The sequence below is a fragment of the Molossus molossus genome, unplaced genomic scaffold, assembly GCF_014108415.1.
Source record: "Molossus molossus isolate mMolMol1 unplaced genomic scaffold, mMolMol1.p scaffold_m16_p_1, whole genome shotgun sequence".
Lineage (NCBI taxonomy): Eukaryota > Metazoa > Chordata > Mammalia > Chiroptera > Molossidae > Molossus > Molossus molossus.
The window spans coordinates 205,415,929-205,438,124 of NW_023425344.1; the positions used below are offsets into that span (position 1 = coordinate 205,415,929).

Genomic DNA, 22,196 nt, shown 5'->3' on the forward strand with positions numbered 1-22,196 from the left:
TCACTTTCCACCCAAGTACTCAGTTTCTTCCTCGGTAAAATTCGCTGCGGTCCTTCTGGACCAGCTAATGGCTTAGAGAGTGAGATTCAAACGATTGCTTACACAACCCTAATCCGTGACCTTGCGCCTGGGGTTTGCGTGAGGAAGGGCCGCGGGCCGAGCTCGAAGGCTGGCGGCTGCCACGCCCCTCTCCGCCCAAGCGCCACTCAAGGCCCGCGGGCCGACTTTGCGAACCTCCAGGGGGCGAGCCCAGCGGTCTTTTCGGGCCACGCGGCGCCTTGGCCGTCTAGCCTGTGATTTCACCAGCGTCCCCGGGCCAGCCAGCGGGGCACTGAGAACCCGGTCACCGCCCACTCCCCCAGCCAGCAGGTGCCAGGGCCCCGCTTCGCCCAGCCGTCTGGCGCCCACGGGCCTGAAGGGGTTAAGGCCACTGGCCTGGGCGCTCGGCTCGGCCCGGCAGCAGGGGTGCCCAGCGGCCAGCGATCCGGCCCGGAGGCGCGGGGCACGGCAGCGGGCGGGCGCTTCCTCCTCCTCCTCCCTCCGCCTCCTCCTTTGTAGCGAGTTCCCGGCCCCTCTTCCTCCCCCCGCCCCCCAGCCCGGGCCCGCTCCCTCTCTCCCTTTCTTCCTGCCTCGCCTTCCTGCGGCGAAAGAGGCTCATCTATTATAAATGCACATTCGGGGCTGACATCAGCGAAGAGCGGCGGGCGAGTGCCGACGAGCGGTCCCTGTGCGCTGCCCGCCTGGAGCGCGGGCCCCTCGGCTCCGCTGAGACTCCCGCAAGGCGCGGGGAGCGCGCCCAGAGCCGCCGGGCCTCGAGCGCGCGGAGCCGCGCGGGACCCCTTCCCGCCGCCGCCCCAGCCCCCAGCGGACTGACTCCGGCCCTCGCCCCCGGCTCGCGGCGCCCGCGCCCCGGAGTTCCTGCATGACTGTCACAAAGGTAAGCGCCCGGGACCGCAGGCGCCGGCAGCCCTCCGCCTCGGCTACGGGGGCGCGGGGGTGGGGGGGAGGGAGGGGGCGCTGGTTCTGGGAAGGTGCAGCGCGCGCCTACTTAGCTCCCCTAGCCATTCGAGTCGCTCTGGCCCCCGAGGACTGCGGAGGGAAGGGGGAGGATGCCGCTTTGGCAGCCGAGGTGGTTTGGACAACATCCCTCCTCACCGGCCCAACCCCAGGACTGCATTTTTAACCCTTGTTTAGGATGCTGCATTTTTAACCCCTGGAGAGCAGTGTTGGCCGCTCCTTGGTGTCCCCCCTTGGAGCGCGCCACGGGGAGCGTCGCTGGCAGGGACTGGTGCTGGGCAGTGGTGTGGGAATGGGCTTCCCGCTCGGAGGAGGCCACTGGAGGGGAAAGCCCACCACACCTGCCGGCCTCTGCCGCCAATCCCAGGGACTCTGGCCCTGTGCCAAAGCTACTCACTGGAGAAGGCGCTCCCCGGTCCCTGCAGTTGCTACTGGGAATAGGAAAGGGTCTGAGGTGAACAGTTTGAAAATATGGGGAGGGAATGTGACAGGGGAGGGTAAGATGAGCATTCTGGCAGCCCCAGTATTGGAGGAGGGTTCTTGAACCTTGCCATAGGGGCCCAGGTTTATTGGAGAGACTTTGAGGTTCCTCTGTTGTGAGAAGGAAGGAGTTAAGAGCAGAGCAGACAGAGTAGTGGAAGGTGCCCAGGATTAGGAGACTAGAGGGACCTGAGCTCACTCTCCAGCTCTACTCCAAACCCTGGGTGATCTTGGCTGGGCCCTTCTGCTTTGGGCCTCAGTTTCCTTCTTGTGGAATGTGAAGATGATAATATGGATCCTGGGGGCCGTGCTGGGCAGTTGAAGAACAAATAAGATGAAGGATGTGAATCTATACTTTTGATAGAGCTCTGTCAGGGTAAGGAGCTCACAGTCTGGCCTTGGCCTTGGGTTTGGTGATCCATGCACCCAAGGCCAGACTCCACTAGCTATCCAGCTGGCTCTCAGAATTGGAGAGTAGGAGGCCAAACTGGGAAGGACAATTTGCTTGTGGTCAGAGCAATGAACCAGATGGAGGGTCATCCATGGAAGCAACGGAAGGGGTGGTTCTGGCTCCTTCTGATACATCAGAGGCTACCCGTGCCCCCGAGATCTGCTACAAGACAACATATTTGTTAAGGGTCTTTGGGCTCAATTCCAAAATTGGGACTTGGAAACATTGTGAGAAGATGAATTTGGGGGCTGAGGGGCCACCTTAGCTCCCGCTACTGCTGGCAAGGCTGTTGTGATCCACAGAGGTTAGGCTGCTTGGTGTTTTGAAATGCTACAAATACTATTCATCTGGGAAGGATGATTATTATTAAGGTTATTAATGTCAGAGGGAAGAAGAATAATGCATGGACCTGGATGAGACATAAAGGATGTGAGGTTTATAATAATAGCACTGAGATTTGACTCAGTGCCTCCCCTGTGTCTCTTTATGTATATGAGCCCAGGCTGCCTACCTACCCAAGAGGCCTACATGGAAGGTGGGTTTAGCACCCTTTGACAGAGGAAGAAACTGAGGCCCAGAGTGACATAAGATTTGCCTAAGGTCACACAGTGAATATGTAGCAAAGCTGGGGTTAGCCCTGAGGTCTATCATAATCTATGACCTGTAATCTTCCCATTGCTGTGCATTGTTGAGCACTCAGGAGACTGAGTTACTTCCAAGGTAGAGGGTAACTACTTGGAGGCCTGGCCCCTGAGGTAGGGAGTCCATGAAGGTGGGTACTTGTTTGTTAAACCCACTGGTAGGCCTGCCCTCTTGATTTCCAATGATTATTCACTAATACTCCCCCTCCTCCACCCCCCTCCAAACCTCTCTGTGTCTCTCCCATCCTTCTCTAACCAATGTGGCATCAGTTTAAGCCAGCTCAGGGGATTAAATAAAATCCCTACCTTAACCCTATCTTCTCTCCTTTTACCAGTCCTTCAGTGTTTGGGGCTGGGGGGTGGGGTTGCTGGAGGAGCAGGCAGGATGCAAGGGTGCAGGAGAGGGGCCTGGGTGCAGTCCTGCTGCCTGGAAGCCTGCTGGAAGAGGTGCCTCTGTGAGTTCGAGAAGAAACCACAGTGCTCTGAGAGTCCGAAGGCCTGGTCTCATCCTAAATCAGCCACTAAGAAGGCCAGATGACCTTAGGCCAGTCAGTTCCTTCTCTAGGTCTCTGTTTTCCCATCTGTGAAATGCAGGAATTGGTTTTGATGATGTCTAGAGTCCCTTCTTGCTGGCTTAGACGCTGAGGGTGAGACCACAGCCCCTGCTGCTCCTCCTCCAGGCACAAAGTCATCCCTTTTGGGGGAGCCTAGCTTCCTGCCCCTTGGACTGAGCCTTGGTGTCAGGCCCCCTGAGGACAGAGATCTAGGGCCAGGGTTAGGTGTGGATTGTAAGAGATTATTTTGTTAATCCAGAGATCCTGGACAGTGGAGGAGAGGAAGTCAGAGGGCAAGTTGCTAGATGGTCAGTAACACTTCCTGAGAGAGGCGGCCTCTCTGTTTTCCATTTACCACCCTGCCTCTCCTACCTATCCCTATTCTCCTTCATTGTGGGGTACAGCTGGTGAAGCTTCGTATAAAGCCTGGGGGCGGGGAGAAGGGCAGTCCTGGAAGGATTCCTGCCCTAATCAGCAGTAGAGAGAGAAAGAGCCATGCAGATTGTGACCTTCTAGCTTAATGGCATTGTTCCTGGTTATGGTATTTTAAACTCTATTTCATTATGTATGTTTTAATAAGTGACCTTAGTTTCTTTGTGTAATGAGGAGGAGAAGAAAGGAAGGAAAAACCAAACAAACAAACAAAAAAACAGAGAGAGCAGAAGGAAGGATCAGAAGCAGCTCCCTAGGCCTCGATCATCCACAGGACATAAGGCTTCCCCTCCTCCCAGGTTCAGTCTAGTGTCCTTCCGTAGGGCAAGTCAGGGGAGAGGGGATGAAGGCTGCCTTCCTAGTAACAAGATGATTTTATTCCAGATGATTTTATTCTTTGAGTTCTGCCTGCTTTTTATAATATTTCTATCTATATCTGTTTCTAAACTGCTGTCAGCTGGGAAAACAGAACAAATGTGTTAGCACTGTGTGCAGAGTACGAGTCAATGGCTATGAGAAGAGCCTATACTCTGTAACATAGGACTTTCTGGCCTCTTTTTTGCTGCTCAGAGGTCTTTGGTGTGACTTCCTGGTTTTTGTCTGTGATGTGACCAGAGATGGGGCTTCTAGGTAAGAAAGGTGGTGACATAGTGACTGGGCTTTCTTGTGCCCAGGTGTGCCTTGCTAGGTTTGATGCCTCTGAGCTCAGTGCTTTTCCAGTTCATGAGGCTAGTTTAGTGGGTTCGCTGTCCAGGAATGAAGTACCCTGAGCAGCAGGAATGCCTGCTGCGTTCAGGACTAAGCAGAAGGAATGCGGCATGGAGGGGACCCTGGTCGCTAGCAGTCCCTTGAAGCTGTCCAGTTCAGGTCCACAAGCGCATGTCCACCACGCCCAGTCCCTCCTTCTACACTCAGCCTTCTTTCTCCTGCCCCTGTCCTGGCAGAGCTCAGCGTGCTGCTGGGAGCCCCTGGCCCCTGCTCAGTGTAATGGGACTGAGGATGGTGTTGCTCTGCCAGGCCACTAATAACAGTTAATTGTTTGACAAAGATCACGTGTCTCTGGGGCCCCTAGAGAGTGGCTCATAGGAGAACAGAATGTCTGAGCGGTCAAATCATCCAACCCTCTCCCTTGACAGATGAAGGACTGAGGCCCAGGGAGCAGACTTGGGATTTGCCTAAAGTCACTCAGCAAGTTTGAGGTTGAAGGGTCTGGAACCAGAGTCCTCCTGACTGCTGGTCAGTGCTCCCTCCCCCTGGCTGCCCTGTGGGGAGACTTCAGGCGGCCCAGTCAGGGACAGGTATTTGTTCCTCTCTTCAGGGACCCCACTGTACGAACACAGCCTGCACTGCTGGGGTCTGGCTTTCCCTCTGCTGGGCAGCCTCTTCCCTTGGAGACAAATGTTAGGGTTCAAAGTATGTGGGAGCTCTGGCTATCCCCAGGATCAGGATGGGAAAGGAAGGATTGCAAGACCCCTCTACCTCCAAATCCTTGATCTAGAATCTAGCCTACGAAGGAGGTGCCTGGGTTCCCCACCTCGACACCCCCCTTTCCAACATCTCTTTACTGGGAGAAGAGAGGTGAGAGCCAGCATGTCAGAGCCTCCCCAACGCCCAGGCCCTGGGGTGGAGGAGCTCCACCTTCCCTGGTCAGGCACTCCTCACACCTCCTCCTTCCTGTCAGTCCTCCCAGCTAGCTGGCCTTCTCACGCAGGTGCAGGCTAACATGCACGTTCGCTTAGCCAGCCCTCGGAGCTCCCACTCTGGGCCGGGCCCTTGTAGGCATCAGGGTGACAGAATGTGTAAGCCGTTGCCCCTGCCATCCAGGGCCTTTGAGGAGATGGATATGGACGGAGATGTGTCAAAGTCCTGAGTTAGGAGTCTCGAGGTCCAGAGGATACAAGCTAAGAGAGGTCTGTCTTGCCTGCGTACTGTAAGAGCTCAATAAATGCAGGCCCTTTCCTTCCTTCCTGTCTCTCCTAGGCCATGAACACTCTCCAGGAGAGCTCTGGTGTGTTTTTTGAGGGTGCTCACAGACCTGTGTCCTCTTGCCTGGGGGCTTTGCCACCTTGGCCCCTGTGGCAGCGCCTAGAGGCATGTGGGAAGGATTGTGAGGCGCCCCAGTTGGCTGGCCCTGTGGAGTCAGCATGACATGAGCTTGGCCGTCTGGGAGGGTGGACGCTGGCTGGACCAGCGGCCTGGCAGCATCAGGCCCGGCGGCGCAGCGATGGGGTGAGTTTTTCCATTTCTCCCCCGGGTTGGCTAGTCTGGAGCAGACATGGCCTCAGCTGCCGGTGGCTCCTGGCACCGGGCGGCTCAGATTCTGATTTGGATACGCCAGCCGCAGAGCTGGTCTGGGGTCCATGAGATGAGACCACGTGCAAATCCCTCTGTGTGCAGCGCCCTCCTCTCTCCTTCTGATGAGCTCGTCCGGTCCCCTTCCTTTCTCGCCTGTGGACCCTCCTCGGCCAGAGCAGCCAGCGTGGAGCGGGATGCCAGGGAAGGACAGCGCAGACCCAGGAAGCTGGCGGTGCAGGAGCACTAGTGGGGCAGGAGGGTGGGGAGTAGGAGAGGAGCCCCACCCACCCTTCTGTGCCCCCTCCCCTTGCTCCCCAGCAGAGGCCCCTGGAGGGACTTCGTGATTGGCTTCGGCTGGCACCCTCCTTCCAGTTCATTAACACAGTGATGGGAGGCACCCAGGCTTGCTCAACTGTCCTGTTTACAGACTACAAACATGGGTTACTGCACTGAATCCCTTCGAAGATCCCATGGTGGGGGTTCCCCCTATTTACGGATGACTAAACAGTCTGAGTGGAGAGATGGCCACACCCTGGTCACAGAGCTAATGTGGGTCAGAGCTCGGATGCACACGCAGTTCTGCTGACTGTCAGCCAGAGCTCAGTGCGATCGCTAGTGCAGCATCCTGTGGAGGGTGGTCACCATCACCTCAGGAGTAACAGTTACTAAGCAGGCATTGGGCGTGCATGGTCACACTTACCCTGCACAGCCATGAGATCGATTCTGTCACTGGATAGTCCCATTTCCCAGAGGAGGAAGTCGAGGCTCAGTGAGGGCAGGCAAGTTGCTCAGGTGGCCGGTTTAGAGGAGGGGGGAGGAGTGATGAGCGAGGGGCAGCCTGACCCCAGAGCACACACTCATCTAAGTTCCACACTACTCTGCTCCCGCCACCCCCAGGGTGGAGGACCCCTATCTGTGTGTCTGTGTCCTGGCACTGAGGTGTGCTTGATAAACACTGCTTGCCTTGAAGGTGACACTGTGGATGTGTCCTGCTTAGACTTCCCTGTGGCCTTTGCTGGAGGTGGGAACCATGTGAATAATTTGGGGAAGGGTGCTGGGTGAGGAAGGCATCCTGCACATGGTGTCTCCATCAGGTATGGCTGCGTAGGCAAGGTGGCCAGCCCAGGGACAGGACAAGGTGTGACTGAGGCAGGACCACCTGCCCCATTACCATGAAGAGCCAGTAGCCCTTACCAGAAGTACCCTTCTCGCGATATGGCCCTTGATTGCCAGGGAGTGCCAACTCTAAAGAGTGCCAGCTTTAGTATTAGACAGATGGCACTGCATCATTTACGTGCTGTGTGTTATTGGGCAAGTTGCCTAACCTCTCTGAACATCTGTTTCCCCATCCATTAATTGGGATTAATAATAGTACTTAAAAGAACTATTATAAAGATTAAATGAGCTGATCCATGTGAAGCAATTGGTGTTAGCTATTAACACCCCGAAGACAGAAAATTAAAGACATGCTGACAAGGAGTACCCTGGGGGTAATGAAATGAGAAGTACAGGGTACTTGGGGAATAACAGAAGGGGCTTGGCCTAGGGTGAGTAGGAGGTAGCAGGTGACAGGTGGGAACTGAGGAGAGGATGATGGGCAGAGGTAACAGCACCGGCAAATGTCTGGAGTCAGACACAACATACCAGGACTGCTTCCTGCAGCGTTGGTGAGGGCTCAGTACACGTATGAGCTCATTCGGTCCTCGGAACAACTTCGTGGCGTAGATTACTGTTGCTTTCCCCACTTCACTCAGAAGGAAACAAGCACAGAGAGGCCAAGTAAACAGCAAAATGTCACCAAGCGAGGCGAAATAGAGGCTGGTCCAGACCGGGCCTCCTGTCTCTCCTTCCTTCTCCCTGCGGTTTGATGATCACAGGGAGGATGGCTTGTCGCTGGGCCACTGAAACTGTCCTGGGCACAAGGGGTGTAGAAGTGCCACGTTCAGCCGTCCAGCCCTCTGCCACCCCTCACAGAGCCTTCCTGGGCTGTGGGAGGCAGGGAGGGGCCCTCCTGGCTCTCAGGCAGCTTCAGGGAGGGCTCATTTATTTTTCTAAAAGGAAATTTTGCTCTGTCAGGAAAATTCCCATGTTATATTTTTACTGGGCCCAATTATGACCATTTTTAGTTTTTAAATCTTTCTGATGATCTGGATTGGGCCTTGGTCTTTAAAACTACAGGGAGATATGTATATATATATAACATTTTTAGCGGGAACCGAACCCGGGTCTCTCCGTACCGCAGGCCGACGCTCTAACCGCTGAGCCAAACCGGCCAGGGCTAACATTTTTTTTTTTTTTTTTTTTTTTTTATCCTCACCCGAGGATATTTTTTTTTTTTTCCATTTTTTGTACAGATAGAGTGGGAGGGAGAGAGAGAGAGAAACATCGATGTGAAGGGACACATCGAGTGGCTGCCACCCGCACGACCAACCAGGGCCGGGGACAAACTGCAACCGAAGTACGTGCCCTTAGCGGGAACCGAACCCGGGTCTCTCCGGACCGCAGGCGGACGCTCTAACCGCTGAGCCAAACCGGCCAGGGCCAGGGCTAACATTTTTAATGTTAAAAGTCCATTAGGGCCCTGGCTGGTTTGGCTCAGCGGTTAGAGCGTCCACCTGCGGTCCGGAGAGACCCGGGTTCGGTTCCCGCTAAGGGCACGTACCTCGGTTGCAGTTTGTCCCCGGCCCTGGTTGGTCGTGCGGGTGGCAGCCACTCGATGTGTCCCTTTCACATCGATGTTTCCCTCTCTCTCTCTTCCTCTCTCTCCCTCCCACTCTATCTGTACAAAGAATGGAAAAATGCCCTCGGGTGAGGATAAAAAAAAAAGTCCATTAGGTGTTTGCATTTTGGTTTCTGCCTTGTCTGAGCTCAGGGAAAGTGGACATTTTACATGGAGTTCATGCCACAGGCTTAAACTTACTGGCCTCTGTGTGAGGCTCTGGCTGCCTTGGGGGGGGCTGGGGGAGGCTCACGCTGGGCAGGCGCTCACACTAATCCCTGGGAAGAAGCCCCGTGCTCAGTGTTGTCCTCTGAGGTCATCAGGTCCAGCCCTCTGCCTCCCCGGCATTCCACACTTTCTAGGAATCATGAGAATGACTCCTGATCTTAATTTAGATTCACTTAATAAATACTAATTCATAAGTAGGCAGTTCCCAGCCTCTTACCACGTGTTAGGTCCCTGCTTTTAAGGAAGTGGCGGTGAAATAAACAGTAACAACAGAAGTAGCTAACCTTTCTAGAGTGCTTAGTTTATGGCAGGCATGTAAAAAGTGTTTCATATCTATTTACTCATTTGATCTTCATGACAACCCTTGAGAGCTATGCTATTGTCGGTCTCCTTTCTATAGTTGCAGAAACAGAGGCCTAGAGAGGGGAGGGAGGTTAATAGTTACCAAGGTTCACAAAGCTGGCAAGGGGCTGAGCCTGCCTCCCCGGCCGTCTGTCTTGCTTCTGCCAGGCTGGAATGGCCCTGAAACATGGGGCCAGAGCTGGGGATCTGGAGGCTCTTGACTCTTTTCCTTACTGTGTGACCTTGGGCTAGCCCCTCAATGTCTCTGAGCCTCTGTTTTCTCAACTGTGAAAATGGAGTTAGTACTCAACCTCACTAGGGTGCTGCAATATGTAAGTAATACGGAAATATGTAAGTAAAGTGCTTTGTAGATGTCATGAAAGAGGGGGAATTACTGTAATGTCCAACGCGAGGCCCCTCCTGCCCCTCCCCCCACCGGTGTTTCAGGACTTCTCCCCTGCTGTAGCCCTGACATCAGACTGATTCGTATCTCTTGATGGAAGAAAGGAGTTCATCTCTTCTAAACAGCCTCTCTGTGTTGTTATTCTTTTGGGCTGCTTTGGTGCAGATGAAAAGTTGCTTTCCTCTCTTTCTTTTCTATTTTGGCTGCTTTAATATGCTTGGGACAAATAATCTGGCTATAAAAATCGGATGTCCTGCTTTCATTTGAAAAGTGAGCCAAATAAAGCATTTAGAGCTTGATCTGAACCACCCTGGCTCCCCGAGGGTAGGGAAACCCGGGCCCAGGGAACAATCTCACCCGGGCCTCTGGGCAAAGAAACCCAGTCCCCATTGGCAAATGACCTTGGCCTTTGCTCCAGACACATTCTGACACCCCTGGGGGCTCAGATCTACTTTTCCTTTGGGTTTATGGAAAGTGATATCTTTGACTGGCTTACGGCATTTGGTGCAAATGATTTAAACACCTCGACTGTGATTTCAGAACCAACAGCCTTACGATGTGGGGCCCAGAGGATTCGCCAGGACATGGAACAGCTGGAAAGAAAGGTGTTGGTGGAAGGGGACAAAAATATTTAATTTCTGAGTTTTTTGTTCAGCTGCAAGAAGAAAATGCTGCTTCTGCCTGCCCTGCCGACCTCTAGGTGGAAGGTCAGTTTGCAGGAACGCAGGGGAAATTTGGGATTCCGAAAAATACAGGATTCTGGGAAAGGGGATTTCTGTGTACCTGATAATTTTTTATTATCACAAATCTGTCCTTTGGAGGCCCTGGGTCTGCCTTCCCGCCGTAGTCAAGTTGTTATGAATTGAGGCCATTTCAGGGCCCGGGTTCTGTGAAACTGCCGGTCCAGGGTCTGGCGGTGTTTCTGCCGTGGAGCCCTGTAGCCCCAGTTCCCCCTGCGCCAGCTGCAGGCGAGGCCCGGCCGCCGTGGTGTGTGCTGATTGTTTGCTGAGCATGGACCTTGACTCCTCAACTCAACTGTGAGCTTGCTGAGGCCAGGGAGCGTGTCTGACCCTTTTCGGTAGCTCCGCCAGCACTTGTCAAGGGTGTGGTCCAGATGTGGGTACCAGGTGTGAAGGATGGCAGCAGGCCTCACCTCTTCCCTGGTGTCACTGCTTCGGCCAAGTCCTTCTTCCTGGAGATCCATGGATTTCTAGAGCTGGAAGGAACTCTAAAGAGATGTAACGGGGTCCCCCATTTTGCAGAGAAGACTGAGGACCCAGTAGGTCTGCCCAAGGGGGCACAAGTGGCCAAGCAAGACCTGGCGTTCCCTTGGGTTAATAATGAGCTCAGGTTGGATGACTTTCTGTTCAGTGGGTTTTTCTAAGCTTCTAGTAGAAATCAGGCCAGGGACTGATTCAAGTGGGTGGCGGAGGAAAGTTCCGTAATGGAGGCTTTGAGAATTTAGCCAGGATGGCAGGGGGCACCTGAAGGGAGAGGCTTGTTCCTCCAAATGACCAGCCAGGTGTGCCCACTCTGAGGCCTGGACATGGCCGTGGCAGACGCAGGCGGAGCTACTTGTAAGCTTCTGCCGCTCGGCCAGGGGCTGTGATTACCGAGATCTGGCAGCCGCGTGTCTTACGTGCCAGGCCACCACTCTGGCCTCCAAAGCGGCCGTGAACCCCACTCTCCCTCCGGGAAGCTGAGGGAGAGCCGGCCCTCTTGGCACCCCGCTGAAGGCCATCTTTCCCTCCTTTGTTTCTCTGAAACCATGAGAAGGGCCTCTGGGTTGGGAGCCTGGGTTGCTAAGAGCTTTCGGCTGGCCAGACCTTATCACGGGCTTGAGAAGTCTCTAGGCAAAGTTTTCCCTGGAGCTCTGGCTTGGAGGGAGGGCGGGAGGGAGGGGAGGAGGCAGGAGGGGAGAGGGGGGCTCAGGAGCCCCAAACAGAGCCACCATCCCTGGGCCCTGGAGAACCAGGCAGGGCTGGCTGTGGGAACCACAGGCTCTGTGGCCCTCACTTTGGGAAGGCAGCAGAACATTCATCTCGCTCTCCTGAGTTGCACACCAAGCACGGCACGTTCATTATCTCATGTAACCCCACAACTCTGTTGGCATCCCCACTTCACGGAGCGGGGAACTGAACCCCAGGGAGGGCGGCACTAGGCTGGCTCACACAGTAGCACGGGGGGCCTGGGACCTGCCCTTGGTGGCCTGCTGTGTCTGGCTGCACAGCCCTGTGGACACTCAGCAGCCCGCTGGCCTGGCAGTGGACGACTGAGCACGCGGTGTGCTTGCTTTTTCAACAAAGGCCCCCCAGTCCCCTGCCCAGAGCCCACCACTATAGAGTTCAGTTCCTTTGGGCTTTGTAGATGTTATTGCAATGTAAATTACCTTGGGAGACGTAATGCTTAATTGGGTGGCATTGATTGATTGATAGATAGCAGAACCCTAAGTGATGTGGGTCAGGAGAGGTTCCTGAGGGGGCGAGTGAGGGAGGAGAGGAGCTGGTTTTGCCAGGGAGAGGGGAGTGGAGAGGATGACTTCTGTATGCCTCTCCGCCCTGGCTGCCCTGCTGCCCTGCTGCCGACCACCCTCCCCACCCCTCACCCCTAGTCAAATTCAAGCGAGTCTCCCAGATTCATTAAGAAATCATTTACTGTAAATTTGTGTGCCAGGCCCATAGCACATGGCACGGAGCATGCAGGAATGGACCCCAGCTGTCCCTTCCTCCGGGGGTCCCAGGCTAATGGGAAGACTGGCTGCTCGGAAGGACACGCAGCTGCAAGAATGTGGGGGAGGGAGCTGGTGAGCAGGGGTGTGGGAGGCAGTGACAAAGATGTGTGCATAGAACTCTGAAGCCCTGGGGGACCAGCTGGGGAGACCAGGGAAGGTTCTGGAGGCAGAGATCTTAGCTCAGGTCTTCCACATTGAGTGGGCAGAGGCAGCCGAAGAGCAGGGAAAAGCATCCCAGGTGGAGGGGGTGTGAGCAAAGGTGCGGAAGGGGTCGTGGGTGTGACTTATTCTCAGAGAGACAGGAGTTGGATGCTGCTGGGTGGAAAGGGTCCGTTGGTGGTGGTGAAACAGCTGGAGAGGCTGGTAAGAGCCAGGGGGACTTGAGCTCACCCTGTGGTGCTCGGGGAGCCCTAGTGGGGTTTTAGGCAGAAGAGTGATATGATCCCACTTGCACTGTTGGTGTTCCGCCCCAGCCCATGTAGCCCTAGAGGCAGAGAGGAGAGTGGTCATTCACAGAGTCGGGGTGCAGTGAGGTGGAGGTGCGGGTTCCCATCCCGGCCCAGATTTCCTGCAGGCATCTCCCTGTGCCTGGGAGTGGGTGCTGCAGGTGTCCCTCTCCATCAGGGAGACAGCTGTGGCTGGGACCATTTCATGGTCCTGGCCATCCCGTGTTTGGATGTGGAGGGAGGGGAGAGCCATGGTCTCTTTAAGAAGACTTGGTTATGGCGTGGAGAGAAGTGGGGCTTTGGAGGCTCCTGCCTAGACCCCAGCCCTGGCATGTGTGGCTGTATAATCTCGGGTCTGTTACTTCTCCATCTGGTTGAGACTCAGTTTCCCCAACTATCTTGGGGTAATATCACCTGGTTCAAGGTTGGGTGCAGGAGTGAGTTCATGGATGTGCTTATGCCCAGAGCTTATGCCCTGTGGTTGCCCAGCCTCCGGGCGGCCCCTGCCTCCTCCCTCCCCCAGCTTCCCCGGACGCTGCAGCAGTCTCCTGAGCTGGGTCCTGCAGCGCAGGGCACACACAGGCTGGTCCAGACTGCCGAGGGCTGTGGAAAGGTCACGGAACTGAGAAGTTGAGGGCCAGAGTTCGAGTTCTGGCTCTGCCACAAGCTTGCCCTGTGACTTTGAGAAGGTTGTCTGAGCTGGACAACCTTCCTTGATGAAAATTCTGTCCAGTTTTTAGTGGTGACCTGGGTTAGGGGTGAGGTGTGGTATTAACTGAGATAAGGCATAAGAGAACTTTCTGGAGTGATGGTGGTTAGGTGATGTCCGCTTATGTAAAATTTTTTCAAGCCGAACACTTAATATTTGTACCCTATAGGCATGTCAGTTATATTTCAACATCTGAATGTTAACATTTTATTACATAAAATAATGACTTATGCCTAATAAAGTATTAATACTTAGTATATTTATATTTGATTTAAAAAGCAAACAGACAAAAGTTCTTCCCAGGTTCCAGCACCATCTCTCTCCATCCATTCACCTGTCCATCCACTGGGCAGACACCCGTCTGAGCGCCAGCAGCCCGGGCACGCAGAGGCGGAGGAGACTCGCCTGTGCTGTCGTGGAAGCTGAGAGGTGCGGAACCTGCAGAGGCTCCCCATGGCCACTAGTAGTGTTTCTCAGTGCTGGCTGCAAATCACCTGGGGACACGTAAGTGCTTGTCCCCAGAGCCAGCTTCAGGGGTGTGCAAACTGTGAGATGCTCCTTCTGACACCGTCTTGGAATTCTTAACTGTTGATCAAGGGGGCGTACAAATTATGTAATTGGTCCTTTCTCCCCACTTCCCCCAGAACAATACAATCAAAATCTCTGGGAGGTGAGTCCGGGGCATCAGGATTTCTTCAAAGCTGGGTTTCCTTCCAGGTGCAGCCCTTATCCTCGGACACTTGGCTGAAACAGAAGCTGGAGCCTAGCTCTCTAGACGCTTGTCATTCAGTCGGAACGATAAGGCTCACACGTGAGAGTGTCACAGGAGCAGTTCCCAGTGGCAGCAGTGGCAGCGATCCATGAGGCAGCTCAGGGAGGAGAGGGGGATTGCTGTTGTGGGGTGGGATGGTCAGGGAGGGCTTCATGGAGGAAGTGGCACATGCACCATCCTGAGAAGGGCAAGAAAAAGAACTGGAGAGAAGACAGGCAAAGGCAGAACAGAGCACTTAGGAGAGGGAAGGACTCATCTGGGGGAGAGGGAGGAGCCAGGCGAAGGAGTGTGACTTGAGCAGAGATAGGGTGGGGAAGCTGGGTGGGGCATGATTGGGAAGCACAGGAAATGACAGTCTGAGAAGTCAGAATCCTGTCGGCAGTGGGGAGCCGCTGAATGTTCTGGGTCCAAGAAAAATGTACTCCACGAACGAACATTTGAATGAATAAACAAAAGGAGTGTGTGGGGGAGGTTCAAGGGGGACCAGCTTGCTAAGTCGTCAAGGTTTCCAGCCAGAACTGGGGCCCACCTGTTCTTGGAGGCGCTGCACTCCCTCCCCCGCTGTGCCTGTCTGTGCAGGAACCTCGTGTCCCCTGCTGTGTGCTCTTGGGCAGCAGTAATGGAAGCATCTCCAAGAACAGACACTGAGCAGACCATGTTCTCCCATTTCTAGGAACAACAAGCAGTGGGTGGGGAGGATGCTTCTGGGAAAAACTGGGCTCTGCTCTCCAGCCCACACCAGGTTCCCCAACCCAGGTGGGCAGCCCTGCAGGAAGGTGGCTGTCCCTGCCATCCTGTATTTCCCATGGCTCGGTGGACACTTCGGTGCCTGGAGAGGGGTGAGGATCCTGCCTGGGACAGAGCAGCCCTCATTTCTGAGTAGCTAGCAGCAGATCAAACGCAGATCTGTTTGTTTCCCAGTCTCCTGAAATATTTATGCAGGAAGATGAGAAAGGGGCTCTGTTTATTGAGCACATCCTCTGGGGAAGAAGCCACAGGGAACGGGCTGCTTCCCTGTCTGAGAGCCAGTGAGCAGAGATGGAATTTCTTTGAGTTTGAAGCCAGACAGAGCCTGTGTACTTGCAGAAAGAAGGGGGGTGGGTTTTCTGGAGGGGACAGAAAGACCTCTCAACCTCCTGCCGCTAGTCCCAGGAAGGCCTTTCAGCACATGCTTTCCTGGTGACTCCAAATAATAACTGAAATTTCAGCCTAGTTTCTATTCTAGCCTCTTTTTCTAACATGCTGTGTGACCTTGGGCAAGTTGTTTAACCTCTCTGGGTCTTTGTTTCCAACTCTGAAAAGAGGGAGGTATCAATCCAGTTCTGCGTGTCCCTGGATAGTATTCAGAGAGTCAGATGAGCGGTACAGCAGCTTTGCTCTGAGGCAGGGAAGGGGCGGACGGGGTGTAGGGAGCAGTGTCTCATGCAGAAGTCCCAGCTACGCGGCGTTCAAGGACAGAGAACTGAATGGCAGCAGGACTTAGCGGCCAGCCCAGTCGGCAGTCTCATCTGTGGCCTGTGGGATCAGGCCAGAAGGAGTACTCCCTAAACCCAGGCCCAGCATGGGGCCCCTTTCCTTCTTCCTCCTCCAGCTGAGCTCTGCTGCCCCATGTCCCTGAGAATTCTGGCAGGATTTCCTCCCAGGAAGGGGATGCGGTGTCCGGTTTACATCCCCTGGGAGTTGCAGGCACCAAGGAGAAAAGCAGCGCTTGCCCCTGACAATGGGACCGGCCTTGTCTTTAGATGTGAAAGCCTGTGGCTCTGTGCCCTGAGCCTTGTGACCGGCCTCATCGTCACTGTCCACACTCAGGGCCCCCTGCCCTCAGTGCGACACTTGGTACAGAGCTTCAGGGCCTTCTCCCAGGGTGGGGGCTCTGTTCCAGCTCCTGGCTGGCTTACTGTTCCTGTCTCCCATAGTGGGCCTTGTTAGGGGCAATAGTTAATAACAGTTATTAGGCCCTGGCCAGTTTGGCTCAGCGGTTAGAGCGTCGACCTGCGGTCCGGAGAGACCCGGGTTCGGTTCCCGCTAAGGGCACGTACTTCGGTTGCAGTTTGTCCCCGGCCCTGGTTGGTCGTGCGGGTGGCAGCCACTCGATGTGTCCCTTCATGTCGATGTTTCTCTCTCTCTCTCTCCCTTCCTCTCTCTCCCTCCCACTCTATCAGTACAAAAAATGGAAAAATATCCTCGGGTGAGGAAAAAAAAAAAAAAATAACAGTTATTAGTATTAGAACAATCTGCATCTTAATACAAACTACCATCGCCTAGGCACCTGCTCCCTGCTGGGCACTGCGCTGGCCCAGGGGACACAGAGGGGACAGATTCCCTGACCTTTAAGGAAGTTGAGTTTTGTCTGGGAGGCAGACACAGATGCCAATGCAGTGATCAGAGCCACGTGGAACCCAGGCCCTGGAGCCGTGGGGCACTGGCAGGCTGGACACGACCTCCTTGAGGAGCGGGGTTTGAGTCTGACTTGAAGGGTAGGTAGCATTTGGGGAAGGGTGGAAGAGTGGGGTGCGGCCACGCTCCTGGGGTGTTCCAGAGCTTGGAGGTTTTCCAGGGAGGTTTGCATTGGAAGGGTCAGGGGCTGGGAAGGTGGGGAGCAGGCGTGGGGAGTAGCCAGACAGGAGGTGAAGCCGAGGCTGGGCCTAGTGCTGCGCGAGTCAGTGAAGGGCTCTGCGTGGGAAAGAGACATGACTGAGTCATTAGACTCCACGATGATAAACACTCGGCAAGCACGTCCTGTGCTAGCCGCCGTTCTAGGCGGTGGGACACATCAACAGCACGGAACAAAACAGAAAAGTCCCTGCCCTCAGGGGACGGGCTCTGGAGGGTGGGGAGACAGGACAGAACACAACTACGTCACTAGTAGGGTGTCAGCTGGTGGTGAGCAGGATGCCGGGGCACAGCAGTGGGACACTTCGATGGGGCGGCTGCGGAAGGGGCGTGGGGCCGGCGGGGACCGAGGAAGACGTGTGGCGGAATCTGGGAAGATCTTTCTGGCTGAGAGCAGCAGGCTCACAGGCTTTGAAGAGGAGGCTACCTGCCATCGAAGGCCTGTCTGGGGAGCACCAGCAGAGAGGTTAGACAGGAGGGTGGAGCTGGATCTGGGTCGTAATGAGTCCTGCCTCTCATCGGCTGGCACTTGCTTCCTGCTCACTGGTTGCTGACTGACTGACTGAGAGTGGCCTAGGGGAGGAAGGGCAGGCGCAGAGAAAGAACGGGAATGGGATCTTCATCAGCCACTTTGAGCTGACGAGGGTCTTAGCCAGGGCTCAGGGGCACCGGGAAGAGCAATCTTTAGGCTTTGATGACTGGGTGGGAGGAAAGGAAGACAGCAGCCAGGTGGTCCTGGAGCTTTCCAGAGAAGAACTGGATCCATTAGTCCGTGGGGCGTGACCACAGCAGGATCCCCCCACCCCCCGTGGGGCCCCTCCACCCACTGACCTCTGACCTGGGCCTATGGAGAGAGCCAGAGCCTCATCTCCCACCCGCACTCTCGAGGATGCTCCAAACTGGGCCACGTCCTCCTGCAGGGCCGCGGGGCTCAGGGAAGTCCTCAGGGGCTGCCCTCCCCTGCCAGCCAGCCTCGTCTTGCATCCAACCTCATTAGTATTTTGAGCAGAAGCATATTTATTTTTTCCTGCAGGGAGCTGGTGCCCTGCTCCTTTCAAATTGAATAAAACCAAAGAGCAATTAAGAGGCACAGCCTTCCTGGGTCAAGGAGAAGTGACAGGGGGAAGCGACAGCACCGGCAGCTGGGCACCTCTGCTCTGGGCTGGCTCGGGTTCGGGTTCGGAGCAGCGAGGAAGGAGGGGCTGTAGGATTCCCATTCACCCGGAACACAATGCTAATGATTGTGTTTGTTTAGCTGCTGACCATGTTCTAGGGATGGTGCTGTTATACATACATCTTATCAGCTTTTCAACAGCCCGTGAGGCACAGGGTGCTGCTGTTATAGCCATTTTGTGGATGAGAAAACTGAGGCTCAGAGGAGTTAAGTAACATGCCCAAGGTCACACAATGACTAAACTGAGATAGAGCCAGGGTGCTATCGTATCCCTGATATACTCGGACCCCATGTTTTTAACTGCCTGGCTGTTTGCCCCTCAAAAGTATTGCCAATAGCTTCTCCCTAATTTCTGTTTCCCTCCTATTAAAACAAACAAACAAACAAACAAACAAACAAACAAACAAACAAAAACACCCAGCGAATAAAAGCCCTCATGGCTGTGGACACGGAGGCTTCAGTGGACTTCTGGAGGCGAACCACGGCAGAAGCCACTGGCTGTGCTGGGGACCTGGAGTTAGACCCATTGCTCTTGGCCAGCCGGGGGGCAGCAGACCAGTTAGGGGCCATTGTGGTGGTCCAGGCGGGAGGCCTAAGCCAGCTCGGTGGAAGCAGCAAGGGCTGGGGAGGAAACAGGACGTCGGTGGTGGCCTGGAGGTTAGAGTCAGCGGAGATGTGTATGAAGAAGTCAGTGGAGCTCCTGGCCTCGCCTTGCTGTTGACGGAGATGGAGAACCCACGAGGAAGAAGTGCCTCTGGTCACTGTTCCCAGATCCGGCCCCTCCCCCCTCCACCTTGTGCCACAGACATGGTCTCTTTTCAAGCATTTTCAGTTTTAGAAAATCAGATTCTGCAGAGGCCAAAGCTCAGTGCCTCAGGCTCTGCAGACAGCATCCAGAGAAGAGGGGGGCAGCCAGAGAAGAGGGGGGCAGCCAGAGAAGAGGGGGGCAGCCAGAGAAGGGAGGACAGCTAGAGAAGAGGGGCAGCTGAAGAGGGGGGCAGCCTGAGAAGGGGGGGCAGCCGGAGAAGAGGGGGCAGCCAGAGAATGGGGGACAGCCAGAGAAGAGGGGCAGCTGAAGAGGGGAGCAGCTGGAGAAGAGGGGGGCAGCCAGAGAAGGGGGGACAGCCAGAGAAGAGGGGCAGCTGAAGAGGGGGGCAGCTGGAGAAGAGGAGGGCAGCCAGAGAAGGGGGGCAGCTGAAGAGGGGGCAGCCGGAGAAGAGGGGGGCAGCCAGAGAAGGGGGGCAGCTGAAGAGGGGGGCAGCCGGAGAAGAGGGGGCAGCCGGAGAAGAGGGGGCAGCTGGCTAGAATCGGTGTGTTCTGCTCCTGGGGAATGAGCTGGGCTCCTGGAGAGAGAGAGAGAGAGAGAGAGAGAGAACAGGAAGCTTTTCCATCTCAGCTCCTCTATCATGCAGGGTCAGTGATTTTTACTAATAACCTAGGGGAAAAAAAACTGATCCAAGGACAGAAATCTCATTTTTTCAGGAGAGTGGGCCTGCTTTCTAAAAAAGCTTGGACTTCAGAAAACCAGAGGGTTTAGCGCCCCAGACAGTCAGGTGCCTGCCTGGTGAGCTTCTCCCCAGAGCCGCCGGGCCTGCGCGGTCCCTTGGTAGCAGCCTTGTCTGTCCAAATCCTTGTTTCCTTCTCTCCAGTCTCCGGCAGACCTACCTGTCCCCCTCCCTCTGCTCTCTGCTGGGCACCGGGGGGCTAGGCTGCAAATGGATCTGTGTCAGAACCTGCAGGGCTGGTGCAGAGCCTTGCCGAGAGAGTTTCTGCTCTGACCAGAACTTCTGCAGGAGTGGCATTGCTTGAAGGAGGCTGGCGGGGACGGGGACAGGGGCGGCCATGCTCTGAGTCTGTGCTGGGAATGGGGTTGTCCTGGATTAGAGGACTGGGGATGGGGCCTACCAGCCTGTACTCCTGGAGCCCGTTGCCCACCCGAGTGGCAGTATTCTTTGGCTTCCCACTGCCAGGCCACACAGCCAGGCATTCAACCCCCCACCCCCACCTCCCTGGCTTCCCACCATTTACCTCCTTGGCCCCAGCCCAGAGCCTGCCCTCCAGCCACACTGGTCTGCTTGCTGCCCTCAAACTTGTGCTTTTCTGTTCTCTCTCTTCTAGAAAGGTCTCTTGATCCCTGTTTTCAAGGCCCCGCCAAAATGCCACCTCCTCCATGGAGTCTCCTCTGATCTCTCCTCACGACACACTCTGTCCTTCCCATGTCACAGCTGTGTTGAGATGGTTGTAGCTGCCCACACCTTGTCTCCCCAGCCGGAGGAGAAGGCCCATACCCTGTGTGGGACGGAGCACGCGATGCCATGGATCTTGTGGCGTGTTCCAGTAGAGATTTCCGAATGACATATTTGTGTTTTTGCATGGATAGAAGAGTCTGTTCTGCTCATGCCACATAGCTTCGGCCACGTGAGATGCCTTTGTTGGTAAATCCATCAGAGGGCGCAGACGAAAGGTTGCCGAAGGGCCTGGGACCTACACAGGGAGCTTATTCTCCCTTTCTCCCATCCCCCCAGTGCGGCTCACAAAGAGGCTCTGCTGTCCTTGAAGAATTCCAAAGGAAGGAAAGAGCTCCCCAGTGCCTCTCGGACCTCCTGCCCAGGACAGGCTGCAGCCTGGTGACCTTGTGACAGCAGTGTGTTCTCCTGGGGCCCTGCCCTCCCCTGGGAGGCTGCCATATGCTTTCCGGACGTCCGGGTCTCATTAAGCTCCAACTCAAAAATTCATCTTGTCTAATTGTGCTCGAGGCCTGAGTGAATTCAGGGACTATTAGCCAGGCTCTGTGGACTGAGTCTCCATGGCAACAGAAGATGCGCCCTAATGAACTTCATCCTTGGAGACTGGCTCAGGGGTCCCCTGCCTGTCCCTCCATGTGGACTGCTGCCGCTGTCCCTGATGCTTGGCGGAGGCCCCTCGAGAGGGGACCTGGGCTGGGCGAGGGGATGGGGGCAGCCTGTGCAGCAGCCAGTGAGATCCTCGTGGTGTAGCCTCAGTTCCTCCCAGCACTGCAGGGATAAAAGATACTCACAGATGATCCCAACAGCCTTACACTGGCCAGCATTTCCCTTCACAGTTAAACAGCCCTTCACCTAACACACACACACACACACACACACACACACACACACACACGTGTGCGTGCGTGCGAAAACCAGTGATTTAAGTGCCATAAATCTTTAAAATGTGGAAGTTGCACTCCTTGGAGGCCTGGCTCAAATGCCACCTCATTCAGGAAGTCTTCCTAGAGTGTCTGTTTCTCTCTCGGCCCCATTTTACCCCTGAGTTGGTTTGTGCCCCAGGGGCATTTTCTAGCACACTCTGCCCAGAGTGGTTTGCTGAGTATCCAGGCTCGCTTTGCACCAGGCGACAAGCTCCTAACCTGGGTGACCCTGCCTTCCTCTCTGGACCTCCACCGGGCTTAGCCAGAAGAGAAAGGGGTCTTTGCTAACCGAGCTGTGCTTTTGTCCCACCCCAGGTCCCAGGCCTGGGAGCGGCTCATTTTTTTTTTTTAAATTCACCTGAGGATATTTTTCTATTTATTTTCATACAGAGTGGGATGGGGAGAGAGAGAGAAAGACATTGATTTGTTGCCTCCTGCATGACCCCAACCAGGGCTGGGGACTGAACAGAAACCGGGGTACGTGCCCTTGACTGGAATCGAACCCCAGACTCTTTGGTCCTCAGGCTGACACTCCAAATGCTGAACCAAACTGGCCAGGGCGGGAGCTTCTCTGTTAATGTGGCTCCCAAGGGCCTTCCGAGACTCTCCTGCAGCCTATGCGGGTCATGCCAGGAGGCGGGTGCTGTGCCTTCCCCACCTGAGAAAGAAGAGGACGCCCTAAAACCGGGCCTTTGGGCAAGGAGTGCCAAAGCAAAAAAGACCCGGAGTGAAAACGGTAGGCTGGGGACAGCTCCGCCCCAGCCCCCAGCCCCCAGCCTCCTGGCCATGGGCCCTGACCTGGTCCTCGGCTGGCGGACCGTACAGTGTGGGAGGAGGGTTGGTAGGGCGAGATGCAGACCCAGCGATTTCTCCACCCCCACCGCGCCGCCCTCTTGGCTGTCCTGCTGATCTCAGCCCCAGAAATGACCTGGAGAGACAGGAATGAGTGGGGAGGAAGCTGCCTGTCTGACTTTTAATTAAAAAGGACAGGACACCTCCCAGCTGGCCTTTCAGGCAGTG

The 22,196-nt window shown here is 55.3% G+C and overlaps 1 protein-coding gene across 2 annotated transcripts in view; it reads left to right on the forward strand.

The window, feature by feature from the left end:
* The first annotated feature begins 871 nt into the window (after positions 1-871).
* CORO2B (coronin 2B) overlaps positions 872-22,196 on the forward strand; it is a 127,233-nt gene continuing 105,908 nt past the window's right edge. Inside the window, exon 1 of one of the 2 annotated variants that reach the window (XM_036244681.1) lies at positions 872-937. In XM_036244681.1, the coding sequence (XP_036100574.1) occupies positions 923-937 (15 nt within the window). In that variant the 5' untranslated portion in view covers positions 872-922. The remainder of the gene's footprint in view (positions 938-22,196) is intronic. The other variant, XM_036244670.1, reaches the window with a different exon arrangement.